At 33.5% G+C, this 20,912-nt stretch overlaps 3 protein-coding genes across 4 annotated transcripts in view; all 3 read left to right on the top strand.

The window, feature by feature from the left end:
• Positions 1-2,041: 2,041 nt before the first annotated feature.
• SPARC (secreted protein, acidic, cysteine-rich) lies at positions 2,042-11,424 on the top strand. The gene is made up of 6 exons (XM_033340064.2): positions 2,042-2,202; positions 7,600-7,682; positions 7,925-8,140; positions 8,682-8,903; positions 9,711-10,061; positions 10,857-11,424. The coding sequence occupies exons 2-6, from the start codon at positions 7,608-7,610 to the stop codon at positions 10,914-10,916; spliced, it is 924 nt and encodes a 307-aa protein (XP_033195955.1). The 5' UTR covers positions 2,042-2,202; positions 7,600-7,607; the 3' UTR covers positions 10,917-11,424.
• A 424-nt stretch (positions 11,425-11,848) lies between these two features.
• Positions 11,849-17,274, top strand: His2Av (Histone H2A variant). Its single transcript, XM_033340067.2, has 6 exons — positions 11,849-11,867; positions 12,492-12,621; positions 12,767-12,844; positions 14,172-14,285; positions 14,902-15,031; positions 15,388-17,274. The coding sequence occupies exons 2-6, from the start codon at positions 12,619-12,621 to the stop codon at positions 15,447-15,449; spliced, it is 387 nt and encodes a 128-aa protein (XP_033195958.1). The 5' UTR covers positions 11,849-11,867; positions 12,492-12,618; the 3' UTR covers positions 15,450-17,274.
• Positions 17,275-17,429: 155 nt separating this feature from the next.
• Positions 17,430-20,912, top strand: part of Cad87A (cadherin 87A) — a 533,729-nt gene continuing 530,246 nt past the window's right edge. The window contains exons 1-2 of one of the 2 annotated variants that reach the window (XM_033340032.2): positions 17,430-17,574; positions 17,995-18,127. In XM_033340032.2, the coding sequence (XP_033195923.2) occupies positions 18,087-18,127 (41 nt within the window). In that variant the 5' untranslated portion in view covers positions 17,430-17,574; positions 17,995-18,086. Of the gene's footprint in view, positions 18,128-20,912 lie in introns of both variants that reach the window. The other variant, XM_076618386.1, reaches the window with a different exon arrangement.

The raw sequence follows: 20,912 nt of genomic DNA, 5'->3' as shown, positions 1-20,912 counted from the left end.
ACATTTCGTGATGGTAGATTTTAAACAAGTTTAGTACGCGTGGTTACGTACACACGATTCGGCATGACGTTTATTGCAAGGTCTTTTTTTACTCTCTTTACAAAATTCATATTGTTAGGTGAATATCGAAATTATGGCTAACACGTTATTTTAGGACAAGTTATTTGACGAGCTATTTTAGTCGATATAGTCGATATTATCAGAAAAGTTTTGGTTATTGTGAAAGTGCATGTGTTAATGCCGGAGGACACTTGCTCGTGCCATTAAGCTTATTCTGTTGGCGTTTTGTTAAATCGTCGCAATTTCTAAATCGTTCGACACGGTTGAGCGACTCTATGATTATTTTATAATCTTTGCGATAGTCACTTGAATCGAGACGAATTTTTGCGGGCAATTAGAGCACATCTACCGCTTAAATCTCTGCTTAACGTAACTGACACGATGCGATTTAGATAATTCCACGTATGTGTATGTCACAGAACAAACATGTGAATAGAACAAATAAGTGCGAAATACTCTTCACGGTCATACGAGTAACGAGTATGGTCGCTCAGAAAAGTAACTTTCACGTACATTTTTAGATTGCTTAAAAATTTCATTATTATAGTCGTAATAGTCGCCACCTGTTAATGATACGTTTCGAAGAGTTTCGTGCAGTACGTTCGCAACTGTAATGATATAGTTAAAAATTTCCTTATAAATAAGCGTTGGAATACTTTCGCGAGTCGTTGAACTAAACGTTACAAGATGTTCACCACACATATGATGCGATCACGAACAAAAGTGTTGGCACACTCCTTAGAACCGAATAATTTTTTTTAGGTTAGTCCACACGACTTTTTTGACGAGTTAGGAAGAATCTCGTAACCAACGAGATGACGCGAAACAAATTTTTTGAAAAAATTGCAGACGGTCAGAATCGCGGGAAAAATAGTAAAAGTCACTTCTTACAAGTTTCTTATCTGAAACTGTAACGAAGGTTTAAAAACTGAGATAAGCACGCTTTGTAGATCTATGTTAGTTATATATGTACTGACAATTTTATCGAAACCGGTTAATGTTGCTATGAGCTACAGACGGATAAAAACGATGAAAATTGCTTTTTCAGATTTTTCAGAAAATTCAGATTTTCGACCTGTAACTAATAAATCCATATTCTTGTTCATCTTTCGACGCCTGTTACTCAAACAGTCAAATTTTCAGCATACGTACAGCTGGCATAATTCTTCAAAATGTGTTGTTTAAATTGTGCTTACAAACCTAAATAAAGACGCGCAGAAAGCTGCAACTTTCCTAAAATCTTTCTTACCCGTCACCTAGTAAACTAGTCCCAACTCCTCAGAAGAAAACAAAATTCAGCTACTTTGGTCGAATTAAAAAAAGTTTTTCTACCTTAGAGAGTGTGCCAATACCTTAGTTCGTGACTATGTAACTAACAAAAAAAAATTGGTGTACGGACTAAACAGACACCTTAAACATGTAATAATTGTTAAAGGTAATCCCACCGAATATCGAAGCTTATCGCCGTAATTAGATAATTAAATATTTAAATATTTGCTCGGCTCCTGCAAAATACATACTTTCACATACAAAAGTCTTCGTAAATAGCTTTCATCTACATCTATTTTCAGATTAGTTTTGAGATCTACCAACATAATCGTAACAGCCTCGCTTCGCTACGATGTTAATAAAGCAAATAAAAAATAAAGCAAACGCGTGACGGATCCGTATCGAACGTAAAGATTTTCTACGAGGATCGGAATATTTTTACGAGCCGCCGTATACTGCTACATAGAAGCTCGATGGAATCGAGCAGAACTTGAATCGAACGTTATCCGGTTGAAGATTATTCGAAAAAGAAACTTCGAGGCCTGCCGGTTACGTATGTACGGGACATTACGTTGCGTAATTGTTCGGGTAGGAGGGACTCGGTTCCACAGCGAGAAGAGGAACGAGAAGCAGTGCATATGGCAGAAAGATCAAACGGGGGTGTCGGAAGAAAGAAAAACGATGAGGTCATCTCTGGTTGTTTGGCGTGAGTCCGCGAGCTCGGATAGTCTCTGCTGGTCGTTCCTCCGCGCACTGCCCGCAGTCAGTACCGGTCCAGCGACCGATTTGGAGGGCTCTTTTGAACGTTCCCAAAAACGGCCGGAGAAAGGACAGAAAGATAACGCCGGCAACAAGGGAAAGGAACGATACGAGGTAAATAACATGTCCGTACTATAGCGCGGACAGGTGTGCGCTTGCTGCGACCGCTTTACGGTTTGCGGGCATATGTACGCGAATCCGTCGCGATTACACGCCCCTTTTTAAAATAACTTGCGCTCGATTGCTGCTCAATAACAGATGTGAAATTTTACCTTCTCGATTTTCGCGAATTATCGCAGATGATATTTAAGCAGCAGGAATTCCATTGCAACTATATCGCGCTTTATCGGTCGCTTTGTCTATAAACTATGGTCGTTAAACTATGAAAGTTGAAGATGTATTTGTAAAAATAAATATTTAGCGCTCCTTTGGATTTATAGAGGAAAGAGGCTTAAGGTAATGTGAGTTCGGTTATTGTCGAGTGCAGAGCCTTTGTGATTTCGTTTTTCTAATTCTCGCGGATTATTAATGTGAGAAATACTCGAGGCGTGGTTAGGTAATTCTATTTGATTTTGGTGTTCGTAATTAACGGTGAAATAATTCTATTTGGTTTTGAGGTAATCGCGTATGATGTCGAAGAGATATTAATAGAAATAATCGTAAAATCAATATTAAGTGAACGTGTACTTAATATTATTTAAATGGAAGTTATCTTTGGAAGTTGTCGTAGACAAAAGAGTATATAATACGAATTGACGATGAATTGAAAGTATATAAGAGATCTTGGTAATTTGATCACATCACGTTATGATGTTTTCTGACATCAATTGATTACGTTATACTATTAAGAAAAAGAAGAGCTAATCTAAGTTGATACAACTATCGCAGACGAATAGATACATTTGCATTTTGGTGTGCTATACATAGATGATCTGTAGTTTCTTATACTGTTGATAACAGTTCTCTTTCAAACATCTTCGAATGATAAATTTTCATTCATTTAATAAAATATTAAGATATAATATAATATTTCAAGATATAAAATACATATACAAATACGAAATATATGTATATATTTATGAATACATATAAATGAATACATATGAAATAAGATATCGTTAAGTTAATTAAAAAATTAACGATTAGTTCTGCTACGTTATATGAATTATTGCAACAGATATATCCGAATTTCGAAATAACACAAAATATGAAAAATATATACTCTCTATCATACGTTGTATGCTGAGATCGTAGGTTTGGTATCTCGATATGCGATATATCCGATTAGACATTAACCGCTCTACTCGTGAAATTTAATTCTTCCCATTAAATTCTTGCTTCAAAATTATAGAAACGTAAATTCGCGTTTTACTTTGCACTCTACATTTTATATTACATTACATTAAAATACACATATTCGAAACGAGACATTAGGAACGAGATACTCAACTGACGGGAAAGTTATAAAAATCCTGTGATTCGATTTAAACAACGAATAAAACATTTTAAGAATTACGCTTTCTTATTTAAAACAATGTTATTTTGCGTATGTATCAACTTCCTTACACGGAAGTGTCACTAATTATCTAATTAAGCTCACCGACCAGGAAGTGAAGTCAAATCTTTTTATAATTTAACAGATAAATACGCTTTATTGTTTCTATAACACAAGCGGCAATTACATGTATACTTTATCTGAAAATATACTTGGTAAACGTATTAATAGTGGGCGTTTGTCGCAACTGGTTTATCTTGTCGCGAACACCACGGAAATTGTGCTTTTTAGAACGGAAATTCAACATCCTTCTTCCGAAAAAAAACAAGATACTGCGAGGATATTCGACGTTGTCACGCTTGTAATTCTATCGAACATCCTTACAATCTTTTCTCTGCGATTTGTTTTTCAGCGACGTAACCTAACCCCAATCTTTGCGCGCTCGTAATTTATTAACCGATCGTGTAAGCCGTAATCTGAAACAACTATATTTCGAACGTTACGTAATTTACATGCATCCTATTTAGAATTTCGCACACAGAGCCACAAATATGTGCGGGGTACAGAAAGACCCGATCTCGAATTTCTGCAGTATCATGGAACGTGATATCTAAATCTATTCCACGAAGGTCAGCGAAAACACAGAGTTCGTACTGGAACGACTCACAGTGGTTAAGGACGAGCTTCGTTATCACTTCGTTCTACCGTCTTCTTTGGAAAGCTTCCTCTTTTATCACTGTTAAGATACCGCGTTGGTAATAGGACACGAAACAGTATCGCGTCTTCGACATGTAAGTCGTCGTTATTTGGTAGGGTTTGTATATCGTAGCTGGGAATTTTGTTAAGAAGACAATGCGGTAATATGGTTCTTCGGGCTTCGAGTGACGACGATTACGTACGCGGGTTCGTGGGCGCCGATCAGAGAAGCGATAAAAACCGGGTCATCCGCGATTCCTACAGTCGCCTCCACGTTTCATAAGCCGTAACGTGCTGGTTCGCGTTTCTGTCGCGACATACTTGCGACAAACTCCCACTCTACCAGAGGTTCAACAATATTTTTGCAATATTTTAACCACACTGCGGTTTTTGAAAAAGAAAAAAAGAGAAATGTTTGCCGTTTTAACAAAAATTGCGACGAAAAATCATCGAGTAACGATTACTTCATTTTTTTCTCCTTTAAACTCGAGGAAGTTAATAAGAGTAAAATACGATTGAAATTTAAAAAAAATCGCGTCGAATATCCGCTCGGAATTGGCACTTGGAATAATGTTACTTTTCTTAACGAAATAGCTTCTTGAAACTATTTTTAATTTTAAGAAACTTAGATTAGGACGCCCTAGAGCGTTTACATGATACGCAGGGTACGGTTATGCTGTAGAGCTAACGCGATTTCGTAGAAGAAAGTAGCGATACGTTTCTTCGAGGAATTGAAGTCTCTTGCGCAGAACGTTCCGAGCACCATCGGTTTTGATTATAAAAACAAAGCCACTATACTGGTTCTTCTTAATCTAAGTATTCCATTTAGCATCTTTTTATTTTTCAAAATACCTTGAAATATTCGAAAAGTTGTATCTTTTATCTTCCAAGTAAATATAGCTTCAACTATTTTCAAATAGTAATATTATACAAATTATTACGAAATAGCGATTAAATATTTTAAATCAAATCAAGGGAAACAAAGATGGCACAAAGAGAATGATATAAAAGTTCAGATTTCTTCAGTTTCGAAAATGATGACATTGTAACATAGAACAGAGACTAAGAAAAAGAAAAACAACATCTGTAGAATTTAAGAATGTACATATGTAACGTTGACTTTTCTTTACACTTTTCTTAAAGAAAGAAGAGGGTACACTTGCCGTAGATTTGAAGTATATTCGCTTATAGTTTCCTAATAGTAACTGACATTTTAATACACGACAGAGACTAAGAAAAAGAAGAAAAACGTATAAATTGTTAAGTGATACATATGTTTTTGTATAATTTAGCGATGTACATATGTTGACTTAACAATGTACATATGTATTGCTTAACAATTTTCATATGTAACGTTGAATTTCTTTCCGCCTCTTTTTTAAAGAAGGAGAAAAAAGTACATTTAACGTAGATTTAAGGTATACTAATTTCCTAAAAGTAACTGACGTTTTAATACACGACAGGGACTAAGAAAAAGAATACAAATATGTATATCACTTAACAAGGTACGTATGTAACGTTGAATTTGTTTTCCCTTTTTTGTTAAAGAAAAAAAGGTATACTTACCGTAGATTTAAAACATACTCGCTCATAGCATACTAATAGTAACTGACATTTTAATACACGACAGAGACTAAAAGAAAGAATAAAAATATATATGTCACTTAACAAGGTACGGATGTAACGTTGAATTTCTTCTTCCTTTTTTTTTTTTTTTTTTTTTTTTTTTTTTTTTTTTTTTTTTTTTTTTTTTTTAGAGGAAAAGAAGAAAGCTACATTTAACGTAGATTCGAAGAATACTCATAGTTTCTTTATTAAGATACTGGTTGTACTGTATTATGTTCAAAATCTAGGTTGAAGAGAGAAACAGAGAATTCGAAGAAACAGCTGATGTAACACGTGTAACGATAGCCCTACATATTTAACGATTCTGTTTAACGGAAATTTCATGCTGCAAATGTAATCAAACCGACTGAACCTTACGCATAAACCAAGCTATATTTAGCCAGTTAACCCGCTAGGGAAGCTAGGGAAACGTGTTTTAATTTGTAGCTGTAAATGATCGTACAAGGACTCTGCGATCACATTTTACATACACTTTATCACTATTTTTTATTACAATCTGTTAAAGATGATTTAGTACGTTTTTAGAAAAATGCAATAATATCATTTAAGTCACAAATTGGTTTACACGTGCTAAAGCGAAACACGTATACAAAAATAAAAGCAGAGTTATCTTTTCTTAAACAAACTTTACGATTTTGTATTAGACATTTAATTTCTCCACGTGTTTTTCCAATGGTAATTATTTATTTTTGCACAATTAATCAATTAATATGAGATAATAAATCCATAATAATAAAATAATCTGAGCGAAATGTAATTTACAATTGCTCTGTTTTTAATTCTCTATTTTTAATAAGGGTGCAACGCAACTTGTAAATTAAATAGCGTTTTCAATATTCTTCATGACAAATTTAAATCAATACTTTTTATAAAATAGTATTAAAAAATAGTATTTTATAAAATAGTAGTAAAAAATTCTACGAATAAAACGACATGAATTCGAAGAAGCAAGGTGTTGTTTTAAAATCGTAAAATAATTTTTTAAAAATAATTCTCTGGCGAACAGAAGGATATTAGTTGGAAGAATTACGAAGCTGCTTTGAAATCACAAAACATTTCGAATTAAACGAAGATCTTTCAAATAGAAGTAGGCGTTGTCATACTTGGTTGATGAGTTCAACGCGACCTTCGTTTCTCGTCATCAATTCAAACTAATAAAGACAACCGCATAAATAGGTTTTATCATCCGCATTTGTCGTACGACGTATTTACGAGCGTAAGAAATCGGGCAAGAGAATTGCGTGCTCGCAATACGCATTCGGGTAGTTACGAACATTTGTAAAGAATTGTGATTTCCGAGTATCTGGGTTATCGCTTCGTTGCTCCTATTAAGGTCTCAGAGATTTATCGTTGGACACGTTGCTTGACCCAAACGGGATCGGTTGTATCGAGCACGTTATACATATTTTGTTGGACATTTTTTAAATTAGACCACCAGTAGAATCCTGCACGAACGATCTTCTGTCGAAAAATCTGCTTCGATCGCGTTAGAATAATAAACCTTCACCGCGCAAGAACTTTATGAAACGGCGATGTGAATAACAGAAATCCGCTCTTTCCTTATGTCTTTCGAATACCATCGTAGCTGCCAACGCGTTAAGCGATAAAAAAAGAGAGAAGAAAATTCACATTATTTTAAATATATGTATTTTAAGCTCACACGCACATGTTGAACGATCGATTGTTTGTCGCAGAGATCGCAATGCGGACGAAACTGCAGTTCCTTTTATTTGCGTTGCTGTTAGTGTCCCTTTTGGTGGACGTCTCAGCCCAACAAGTAAGTTGATCAGAAGATATATAAAAATTAAGTATACAGATACGAATTATTACAGTATTACAATTATCTTTTTAAATGTAAATATTCAAACGACGAACTTGTAACAAATTTATACACAACATGTTGGATAATTTAAGGTAAATCACAACAGAGTTTATTTCACGGGGACCGATACTCATAAAATTAGAAAATTATAATAACACGAATTAATAACATGGCCTATTACAATTATCGATTCTTAGCGACGAAAAAAACATCGCCGTCGCACAACCACGACGGAAGCCACCGTTCAAGATGAGGTCATGAACATGCTTGAGGCTGATGAAATAGCCGAGGCAGCGGAGGATGCTGAGGTCACCGTCGAAGATGGCAGAAACGAGGTTGGATCGAAGCCTCAGAGCTTGCTCCGTATGGATCCGTGCATGGATAAACACTGTGGCGCAGGACGAGTTTGCAAGGTTTGTCAGAGACCGAAATCGCATGTTATTACCACGATGCGTACAATTCTTCAACAATTCTTCTGTATTTTTGTCATTACCCAAATCACCGTAAATCGACTATGTTCGGCTCTCAATTATTCAATTTTATAACATGTATTTGTTACGATTGTTTACAATCGCAAGCGTCTAAAAACGCAGAAGTACGAAAAGTGCTCCGCCAGACAGTAGGTCCATTAAATCCTTTCGCTTTGTAAGAATATATCTTTTTCAAAGATATAAGAATTATTTGAAATATTCGAAGATTCGTTCGAGATACTTCTGTGTAATATTCTGTCTAAAAATGTATCTCTCGCGAATCCGCTTCGCTATCGGCCTTTGAGAATCTTCTATTCAACTCGTGGAATTCAGTACGCAAACTATAAAAGATGGTGTTGGTTAAAAATTTTTGAATAAAGGTTGGTAAGATTTCGTACTGCGTTCGTTTGGAACGTTCCATTTACGTTCGAACGTTCTATCCAACAAAGAAATTCGTTAGTTGTAAGGATTACGATCGTTTCAGGCTATCGACGAAGACACCGCCGAGTGTGTTTGCGTTGAGGTATGCGACGAAGAGGTCGATCCTAGGCGAAAAGTTTGCACTAATCACAATGAAACTTTCGGAAGCGATTGCGAGGTCTACCAGGCGCGTTGTTTCTGCGACTCCGGCGACGCCAGATGCAGAAACGCCGAGAAGTATCAACACGTTCACGTCGTATACTTCGGTGAATGCCGAGAGATGCCTGTAAGTACTTACCATCGTCACCGACGAGTTCGGATACGTTAAATTTCTATAAAGAATATAATACAAAGCACACGATACGAAGAACAAATTCGTATCGTTTGTGGTACACGCTGCGCTTAAATCGAAAAAGTCGAATATCTTTCTCATAAATCTTAACAAGCGTTCATTGGTATTGGTAAAGTATCTGCTACAGTTATCACTGGCTGATATAACGGAATGCTATTCATGAATAGAAGTGTATCTTATCTATCGTGTATTATTGTTATTCTTGTCCCATAGAAATGATTTCATTGTAATTTTATATCTGTCCTTGCGTTCATGTAACGCCATTTCGTTAGATTACTTCATCGTATAATTAAACGGGAATGTGTTCATGACTTTGTTATGAAACAAAGATTAGTACATAGATATATAAACTTAACGATTTTCGGAAATTTTAACTAAATTTGCACGTAAAGATACGTAGCGTAACTGAATAAACATCGGATAAATTACGATTAAAATATTTTATTTGTGAAATACAAAACGAAAGTTGCAATAGTTTGTACGGTTATTTATGAGAAACATGAAATTTTCGATGATTATGTTTGTAATGCTTTAATTTAAATTATAATAAATATATTTATAAAAGTAAATTTTAATTATAATATAAATATATTTATGGATGACTATATATGTATATTGTAGTTTAGTAATTAAACAGTGCAACATGGAATTAGTAAAAATTAAAAAAAATAGTTCGAAGACGGGTGAATTAATTGTATTCTTATAGTTTCGTTCTAACGTCGACCGTTTGCCGCGTTGCAGGAGTGCAAAAAGGAAGACATGGCTGACTTCCCAAGGCGAATGCGAGACTGGCTGTTTAATATCATGAGAGATCTTGCTGATCGTCAAGAATTACCATCGCATTATCTGAAAATGCAACGGGAAGCTGAAACAAATCATACATTGCGTTGGACTAACGCCGCTATCTGGAAATGGTGCGACTTAGATGGTCACCCTCATGACAGAGCTGTTTCCAGGCACGAACTTTTCCCCATTAAAGCACCTTTGATGGCTCTCGAGCATTGTATTGCACCGTTCCTCGACTCCTGCGACAGAGACAACGACCATAAAATTACCCTTATCGAGTGGGGCAAATGTTTAGAACTTAACGAGGTAACGATCCCTGATATTTATAAATGAATAATTTTAAGTTATTAATTAGTAATTAGTATTAATTATAAAGTAATTTATAATATTAATTAGTTAGTAATTTGAAACGAATATACTCCCATACACATGAATAAATTTTGGAATGCAATGATTACAATTTATTAAATCTTAATTATTAAAACTTCTAATGATATTACATGGAAAACGTTAATTTTAATTATAATAATTATACATTTTATAATAGAGGAATTGATATACCTTATCTGTTTAAAGAATACGAGTATTATGATATTAAATTTTATAATTGCTAGAGAGTTAATCAATTTTAAAAATTTCATAGATACTGGTAAACAATATATTATACAGATGAAGTATAATGTACATATGTTATGTACAATAACAAGATTTTTAAATAGTTCTCATATAGCAAACTTAACCTTCTAAATTAATTTTAAAGAAACTTTTATTTTATATATTTTATACACTTTTGAATAATTGTCAATAAGGTTTTTATATTGTGATACAACCTTCCTTTAAACTCTCACTGTCTACTCGTTTAAAATAATTTTTACTCTTTTACATATACCGTTATCCATTATAATATTTTGAAACAAATAAACAGAAGTGAACATTGGAATAAGAATTTAACTATCCATATAATTAAGATAAAACAACTAATGATATTATTCAGTGTTATATGTTACTTAGAAGTCTGTGAAATGCTGCTTGTTTTATCTATCTGCTAAAACATTTCGATCTGTAATAGTACTGTTGAAATGATATTGATTCGAATTGCAGGAGGATTTGGAGGATAAGTGCGACGAACTGGCCGAAACAAAGAAGTCCGAGCAATACTAACTACAGACAAGTTCGAATGATAAGCGGTAGTGGTTACGACGGAATAAATGAACGGAAGGAACAAAAAGGAGGGTAAACACACGACGTATAGTACCAATGAAAGGGCGAGGAATGAGAAAAATGGCGGGAAAAGTTGCAAGTAAAGCGCACGCAACAGTGCGCATGTCTGCGCAGAGACTCGTCGATATTGCAACCCATCCGTGATGGTCGTGCCAACCGCAGTTTTAGACAGTGCTCTCTAATAATATAGAGATGTGTACGTTAGGGACTCTATTCGCGTTATTTCCACAATAATTCTTTAAAAACCTGGGAACTGTTTATTGTCATATGATGGTTCAAATAGAAACGCGATACACCTGCTCGTTTCCTCTCCCTGTAGTATAATCTTGATATTATCCTCGTAGCAACAACGTACGTATTTTCTATATATACACATATATACATACATACCTTTTGTATAAATTTATTATGTGACTGCCTTTCTATCAATAAAGAGTGATACAGTTTCTTTCGTCTGCGCAATACTAATCCATTACATACTATGCTTCACGGTGTCAACTGTTAAAATCGAAGGAAATACATGTTGATTATTTTTACAGGAATAATTTAATTTGTGCCTTTACTGCATAACGCGAACAACAAAATATTAATACTATTTTATATTATGTGTTTGTGTAGATATTTCTTCATCATGTTTTATTCTATTCAGTTGTGTTCAATGATAACACGCTCCTATGTTTGATAATTTAATTATAAAAATATGAATATATATTATATACATTTATTAAAGTTTCCATTTCAGATTTCACTTTTTCGTACAGTGTTGTTTTATTATATTATACCTGTGACACAATGTGTGAGAAAGAACTGAATTCTTGAGACTATAACTTAAGTTCATCGGTTACTTTGAAATTCATCGATGCCGCGTCGTTAACATTTTATACTTTGTAGGTGAGGTAAATTACTTTTTTACGCCAGATGTTACTATTTATAACATCATTTATTTTTTTTAAGAAACATATATTAAACGTTAGAAACGATATGCGTACGACGTATCAATCGTATTAATACTATAAAAATATAATATGTAATCTACTGTGCGTGATTGTACAATAGATGCAAGGAAATTTTTATACAGAATGATAAATTCTTTGTTCTTCCAATTTTTATTAACTTTACATTTATTAGTAATGATGCAATTACGTTTCCTGTTTGCCGGTATAAAAAATACTGTTATATGAAAGGAATTTGAATATCAAACCATTTGTGTGTTTATAAATTCAAACAAAGAGATATATAGAAAAATATGAAATGAGAATTACACGGTGGTTACGCCTAAAATTCAAAGAGACTTTAGATAGTGTTTGATAAGTTGGGAATAAACGGTAAGTGACCAACGGGAATAATAACGCAGTGTACCTTAGACAGTATGGAAAATTACCCAGTGTACACGATGCAATGTTTAAGTGATACAAGATAGGAACGTTACTCTTTCGAGTAAATTGTTGTAACGAGTCAAGACCAACAGATGGCGAACGGGCATTTTATTGAGTGAGTGTAATTGGTGTGTTTTAGTCACGTGGGACGATCGCGGGACGTGCCGACAGCGCCAAGCGTATTTGGCGGGACCGCGCTTAGACGGCGTCGTCTGTGCTTCTGGCAAGTCTGTCGTGTAGTGAACCACAAAGGCTCTTGTCCGATAATGGTGAGTATCCGCAAGTTTTCAGCGGATCCTTTAGCCATCCGTGCATTCTAATAGCACAACCGTATTCTACAATGTTCATGCTGTCTTCTGGCGAAATTTCGTGGCCGTATCTCGCAAATTAACCGTGATTTTCGTTTCTGAACAGGCTGGCGGAAAGGCGGGCAAGGACTCGGGTAAAGCGAAGGCGAAGGCGGTCTCTCGTTCGGCGAGGGCCGGCTTGCAGGTGAGTTTATTGCCTACTACTCGACCAGTTCAAATGCATAGAATAGAAGTTTGTCAACATTATTTTTCGATAATGAACGTCTACGTGATTATTTTAAATAGATTTTAAGGGTAAAAAGGTTAAATCATTGTGGTTGGCGCGAAAAACCGAAGCGTTTTTAGATTCATAATGAACAATTCATTTTTTTCAAGTATTTGCGATCTTGCTGTGAATAAAATATATAAAAGTGTTTGATTTAACTTCGATTTATACGTATTGTGTTAAATAACTGAAGAAAACTTGGAGGAAGTCTATTATTTTTTGAATTAAAGTTATGGTGATTACGTCTAAGTTCGGAAGTTTTCAAACGAGTCGTTGAGTCTGTGTACTCTACACCCCCCCCCTCTCATATCTTCCTATTCAGCTACTAATATGATTCTCATCGAATTATTCTTTTTTATAATTTTCAAAAAATCATTTAATACGAATCGCTGTGTTGGTAATTGTTTGCGTTTAGTCATATTATGCGAATTCTGTCAAGATAATTTAAATTGACAGCAGTTCTAATTTAGTCTTGTATTATTATTTTTGTATTCAATAGGCTCATCCATTATTGAAATTCAGTCAATAGCGACATTGATATTTTTTATGTTGAAACCGTGTATTCTTATTTATTTAAGTATAAAAATTTAACAATTTTTTAAATTAATTTAAAGAACTCTAGTTTGTGATACGTAGAAACGTATATAGTTATGTATACAAACATGTAAATAATAACATTAAGTATGTAAACATTAAACTTAATATCTTGTAAAGTAACATAACATATTTTCTTTATGAAGTTTATCAACCATTGTCTTCGGATAATTATAATTTCCAACTGTAGAAAATTTATTAATATTTTGAACGCGTAAATAAATAAAATACAGGACATTCGTTAGTGAATGACGAAATCACATACTAAACTGGAGAGCTCGGGAAAGCCGAATCATCGTACACCGCTCGATATTCGTTGTGTTAAAAAAGGACTGAGTTATGTGTGCTGTTCTATGTGTAGACAAAATTGGTTTTTCGTTTAGAAGAATCGGGTACAGCGTGGCTATATAAAGAATTGTTGCGGGGAAAGTACTGGGAACGTATAATATTACGAAAAATTGTGTCATTCGTCGTCGTTCGATATTTGTTATACGAAAAGCTGCTGACGCCGAGTGACCTCATGTTATTTGAACAGACATTATATATGATGCGTCCTAACCCAAAAATATTTACCTTGCCACGAATGCAAAATTACCTTCCGATGTAATATCATTTTTACCTATATTAGACATAGTATGTTTGGTTTTTTCAGTTTCCGGTTGGTAGAATTCACAGGCATTTGAAAAACAGAACCACAAGTCATGGTCGAGTCGGTGCTACAGCAGCGGTATACAGTGCAGCTATCTTGGAATACCTCACTGCTGAGGTGAGTGAGAATATATGTGAAAGAAGAAAGCATTCACAAAACAAAGAGAGAAAGACAGAGAAAGAAAGGCAAATACGCACAATAGGAAGATCAGCCGTTATAACCAGGACTATATGCGTTGGCATCACTAGCGACTGATGGCGTCACTAACGCCAAGCATCATGGCCGATTTTTCCCGCCTTTTCGTCAACCATAGGCAAATAAGGAACAATTCTTTCTTCTGCTTATCGTGTTATATAGAATTTCACTTTTAAATTCATATTTTTCATTTTTTACGAAAGTAAAAACTTCCATCTTCGTTAGGGAAATATTATCATATAGTTACATTCTAAAAAGATATATTTATGGACAAACAATTCTTACATTACTAATGCTTTAGTTTATAATTACTTTTGTGACTTTTAAGCATTTCTATGTTTCTATTAAAAGATGATGTCTAATCCTGATATGTACATATTTATTCACATACATGTATACATTTATTCATTTACATGTTTTCATATTATTTTTTGTATTCTGTATGTAAGGTATTGTGTTTTGTAGTGTTACGTGCTAAAGTTTCATAAACAGTGCACGATATTAGATGTGTTATGAAACGATGTTTTGTTTGTTTTAGGTTCTCGAATTGGCAGGAAATGCATCAAAAGATTTGAAGGTCAAACGTATTACACCAAGACATCTTCAGCTTGCTATTCGTGGTGATGAAGAATTAGATAGTCTCATTAAAGCAACTATTGCTGGAGGAGGTATGTTTTTTAATAGTTCCATTACTTTAATAGTCGTAATTAATAGGTCATGTGATCATATATTATCATATTATATAATCTTGTTATAATAAATTAAAGCATTTGCTTGCTCCTGAATTAAAAGTCTTGATTCAAAGTAATTAATTTTGCTATTCAGATTCTAATATTTAAAGCTTTAAAAGTTATATTATGATTATTAAAAATGGTAGTTTAAAGGTCTAGTCAAAACATAAGAATTATTTATCTTATATGTTTATTGCAAATATCTTTCTTATATTCTCAAAAAGTAATAGAATGTTATATCAATGCGATTTAGATTAAACAATGATTTTTTATTTAATTTTCTCCTGTTACAGGTGTTATACCACATATCCATAAATCGTTGATCGGAAAGAAGGGTTCGCAAAAGCCAGCATAATTTAGTGATTCAGTTAAGAACATGTGAAGCTATGTAGACAAAACAGATGCGAGCAGAGTGATTGTTGATAAAGTGTACCTATATTACGAAATTGATGGCGAAAGACTGGCGTGATATATATATATAGATATATAAATAAAACAAATATTGATATAATTTAATATAGGTAACGAGAGTTAAAAAAAAGACAAATTTTCACCACATAATTGGCATTTAGAGTCGGGAAAGTTAATAATATAGTCTGAAAATTTTAGTGTACGTTATACTGCAATTACTTGACAAGCGATGCGTTGTAGCATGGTTTGCTCAAAACTGCAGAAGTCTTTGATACTGTATGCGGATTGTAAACTAAATGTTCTGAAAGTTGGAGTATTTAAGGACTTGGATGTGTCGTAAAGTTTGTAATTTTAAAAGAAGATTATTCTTTTGATTTCATATTTTGTACATGGTGTTTAACTTTGTCTCTTTTTTAAACTATTGCGTGCAACTAATGTTGTTTTCTTAAAATTAGCTATTAAATAGCATTGCAGTAATTCGATAAAACTGTATAATATGAGTGAGTATTAATAGGTATTTCATAAATTTTTTCACTTTCAATTTTTGAAATTTTTAATCCATTTATATTTAACTGTCTAATACCTTACAATTATAGTTACAAGTAAAAGTAGTTACGTACTCATTCTTGTTATTAAATACTCTTAACTATCTCATAGCAGTAAACAGTGTGCATAAATACCTCTAGATTAAATTTTTAATTTTGGACACTTTGTATTCTAAAATTTGTGTTGCCGAATATCTTTGCTTAAATTTTTGAAGTTTTCAGTCTCTGTAACATTAGTATTACATGAGAAATCATTCTGCTGACTTTGTTTATATTCTGTTAATTTTATGAAACGCAATAAGTTGTAATTTGTAGCGTGCTGTAATTTATGTCCATGATTATGAGACTGGAATCTTTGAAATCTATAAGGTTTTGACTCGTGTGAAGGTCAAAGAAAAAGTATTTCGGCATTGCAAAGCCTTTGATGTAATATATAATCTTTATTCCAGTAGTGTTCAATTAATGTAAAATCCATAGTAGAAATATTGAAACAATTTGAAATAAAATAGTATACGTTTTTAGTTCTAACAACTATTGATTTCTATTTTGGTTCTGTTCACATCACTTTCCATTTTATTCATAAAACTACTGTTACTTGTGTCATTTAGTGTAATTTTCGCTGTATTAAATACCAGCCACATGTAAAATGTTCATTTTCATAATAAAGAGCAATTTTACTATTATCTATAGTTCAATTATTAAAAATTGTTGAGTCAAGAAAAGATATACTAATTTGTATTTTGTGCCTTCTTTAAGTTTTTAAATTAAAATGGACTAAGAGATAATATATAATTAAAAGGCTGTAATACAACGAATGATTTTTGTAAATGCATTATTGTACACAAAGTGTGTAATGTTTTTATATATTATGTGTAAACAGTTTCTAAATACACTTTCTGTGCTAGAAGGTAATGCTTGTCTAGTAAAATTTGAAAACTACCTTAGGTTTGATGTAAAGATATATGATGAGCATATACATAAATGCAAAGAATTTTTAAATTATATAATGCAGGAAAGAATACTTAGTAAGTCTATTTAATAAATTAATAAATCGAATCTTTGTTTCGTTATAATCTTTGTTAGCGTATAGAAATAAGTACATTTATTTGTGAAAAGATGTAATATATACTATTTTGCAAACACTATCATCTCTATGATATAAATTGTATTATTTAGAAAATGAGAGCGAAAATAGAGGATCATTTCTTTTGATCATTATAGGTATGTTAAAGTTTTTTGAAATTTCACGTAGTGAGTATATCCACGTCCAGTGCTGCCATCATACTGGGAGCGGTCTCCTATCACTACTCGATTTCCCCCACCAGCAACCAATCCCATGGCTCGTTCAAAACCTTGCGGCTTTTCGTCGAGTCCGCTTCTAGTGGGGTACGGTGTAGCTCCTTGCATTTGTGTGGGAGTGAGATAGCAGCAAGGAAGAGCTCCCCACTAAGCCGGTCAGAAGCTCAGTCGCCTTTCACGAGTTCGGTCGGTTGGGCGGCTTGTGTCGTGGATATCATTGTAAACGTGAGCATCAGTCGCTTGATACATAAATTCCATTCCATAACAGGAACGAACAAGCTCGTTTATCGACTTTGCGTAGGGGACAGGATCTCTCGACGGATCGTCCTCGGATCCGTCGTGAGAGGGCCGCGAGATAGTGCACACACCGGTGACAGAACGCGTGGGTAATGTCAAGCAGTGTATAGTTGTACGATCAAGATTTCGTATACTTTGGTATATCCTGGTTTACGGGTACCGGAATTTCGCTCGCGGAAAGATCAGTGAAGAGAGGACCTGTTTCCGTTTCGCTCACGTTGCGCTGTTGCCGGTGTTTACTCTTTGCAATCGAATTTTTACGCGCGCGAAGGGTGCGGGTAGGGGAAACAATTGGTTCGAAAAACCGGTGATTCGTAATTATAAAGAGTATCGTATTCTGTTTCGAAGCGGTCTTCTTGATTTCGTGGCAAGAGTCAACGGTATGACATCCTTGGCGTAATTTTCCACCGTAATACACCTGGATCCAAGATTCTTTGAAGATGACGAGTAGAGACACGGAACGAACCTTCCTTCGTGGCCGGTAAGTCTTTTCTCCCTGTTTCCGTAATATATTTGCGTGACATTGCTTTTACTTGATCAACCTGTTAGCCAAGTTATATTATTCACCTTTACTATGTTACGGTGAAAGGAACATCTTGTTGCACCGTGGCTCACTTTGAATTTACTAACGTCACGTTCTCTGGAAATATCTATAGAAACTTGAGATTCGACGATTCAGTGAAAATATACTTGCGCTTTTCATATCATTTCACTGATTTGTTGTGCTATATCATTCACTGTTACCATTGATCTCGGAAAATTAATCATACGTACGGTATGTGTATGTATTTGAACACTAGTTGCTTCAACGAAGGTCAATGAACAGTATTGACGCTTGGTTTCGACGTTTTTACGGTTGTTTCATCTCGGAATGTTATGTGCATCGAGCGTTGCTATAATTTATCAGTCTATTCTGTTACTTTATGTTTTTGAGTTACTTTAAGGAAAATATACTTTGTGATGTTTTGTACTTTAGTGAAAATTTGTACAACTACGATATGATTAACTCGTTGGTATTTCAAGGTTTGTCTCTTGTATTTACCAGGAATTGAAATTTAAACGTACATTCATATTTCATGGTTATATCATATTACTATCAGGGGATTTTTTATTTTAAGTTGAAAAATTTGGGCTATTAATTTTCTGAATTTATAGCATTGGCAAGTAATAATATGGATTGTTTAATACACATTTATATACATTTCCATAGTTGGTTAGTCGTTAAATCTCATTTTAAGGCATTTTGGATATTATGAGGAAACAAAATAATGCATTACATATTTATTTATAGCAATTGACTTCATATTTTGGAATAATTATGTAGGCTCCAGTTTTATATTTTCATTATTTAGTTTTAGATATTATTCTTTGTTATATGTATTTAATAGCTTTTTCTTAAAATTGTTAGTATGTTTTTAATATTTTATTGAAAATAATTGTGGAGTCTTCCAAATATGTAAATAGTTCTATTCTTAGTAAAAACATGTTTGTTAAATAATTTTTCGATTAGTATATTATAAGATTGTCGTTTTAAATAAAAATAAGATATTACGTCTTTTAATATTATAATTTCGTTTACTCATGTATATATGTTATTTGCTTCATACTTTATCACTTTCATTGTTTGGACTGGATTTCATTGTTTTTATGCAAAGTTCGTTGATTTTCATTACAAAACTACTTTGAATATTCGGCACGTTAACGTAATAACACGTTATCCAGAGAGTTTTATTTTGCTTATTCTTAGAACACTGCCAGAAGTCGTTTAGAATGTATATGGGATTTTCATGAGTTTGTGCATGTTTCTTATAAACGTCACGTTGAGTCATATTTAATAATCTTTAACAATGATTCCATAAGTGATTATTTATTTCCTAGTGAAACAAAATAAAGTGTTAGATGTATCATGGAAATGTGAATGAATAATCAGTTCTGGTATAGATTTTTATAATTTTTTAACTATGAAATTGACATCTGAAGCAATATGAAATTATAGAAAAACAATGAATAAACTTTCAGAAATGGTTACTGAAACAATTAATTTGTACAAAATATACAGATAAGCTACGTCGTATTACATGCAATTATAAAATTTTGCTTAACCATATTTCAACGAAATGATGAAAAATTAATGAATATCGTAATCCAAAGATTACAGTCCACAGATTAGGATTATGAAAATTATAAGATAAAGAAAGCGCCACATTTTGGACTCTACATATTACACGTTATTCTAAGAAACCCTGTTCCAAAATGCTCGCCAATTTAATTATCCTTGATTTCCTTCGAGAAATCTTGTTCCTTGTAATACATTGAACAGAGGAAAAAGAGAAGAAATTCCACAAATTTCTTGAAATGTTTTTATCTCAAACTTAATATATTCCTACTACATATTTATCGAGTCATTGAGAAAAAAAATGTACCACAACGCGCAAAATGTTTGCATCTAATTTTGTTACATATACGTACATATAAATAAGTAAATAAGTATAATCCAAATATGTAAGCTGCAATATCTGAAGAATGAAATCGTTATTTACGTGTTAATAAAAATATGAATTTGCCTAAATATTCCTAGTTGAGTACTGATGTTACAAACATTACTTTTTAGAATTCCTTATAGGATTTACAATTGTTTATGTCATTTTCGTGTAACAAATAAATTTACAGAAGTAAGCTATTTGTTACTGAAAAAGATTAAAACATTAATCCTGTATACCCATGGCTTTCTTGCATAATAATTTATGCATTAACTAACAGTTAATAGTTGACAAGTGATAAATTATAGGTTTGTTATAAACAGAATTAATATTATTAATAATTATTGTATGCTAATATCATCAGTATTATTAATAATTATTAACGATAATTACACGTTACATCAATAAATATCAATATCACTACTAATCATTAATATTATAGACAGACAGATTTTTCTACAGAGATGGTTTTTCCAATTTCATATCGAGCAGGACTCGTTTTATTTCTAACTTTCTCGCCGTAACCCATTAGCGGTGCCCTTCCTGCGAAAATATTTTAAACGCAGTCCAGTATCTTTGCGCGGCCTATCCTACGAATCTTAGCAAAAATGTTTTCTGTAATCTAAATACCGGTACTTGGAACGCAAGGTCGGTTGATCGGCAACGTCATCGAGGCGACGGCAAATGTTGCGGTGAAAGTTTATCCTGCATGGTAGGGATCTCTGCACGCTACGTTCATGCAGGAATGAACACGGAATCGTTCTTAGAACGAGAGCCTCTCCGACG

The sequence above is a fragment of the Bombus vancouverensis genome, chromosome 5, assembly GCF_051014615.1.
Source record: "Bombus vancouverensis nearcticus chromosome 5, iyBomVanc1_principal, whole genome shotgun sequence".
In the NCBI taxonomy this organism is placed as follows: Eukaryota; Metazoa; Arthropoda; class Insecta; order Hymenoptera; family Apidae; genus Bombus; species Bombus vancouverensis.
Note: the sequence above shows the minus strand (reverse complement) of the source record. Positions and strands in the feature narration are given on the sequence as shown.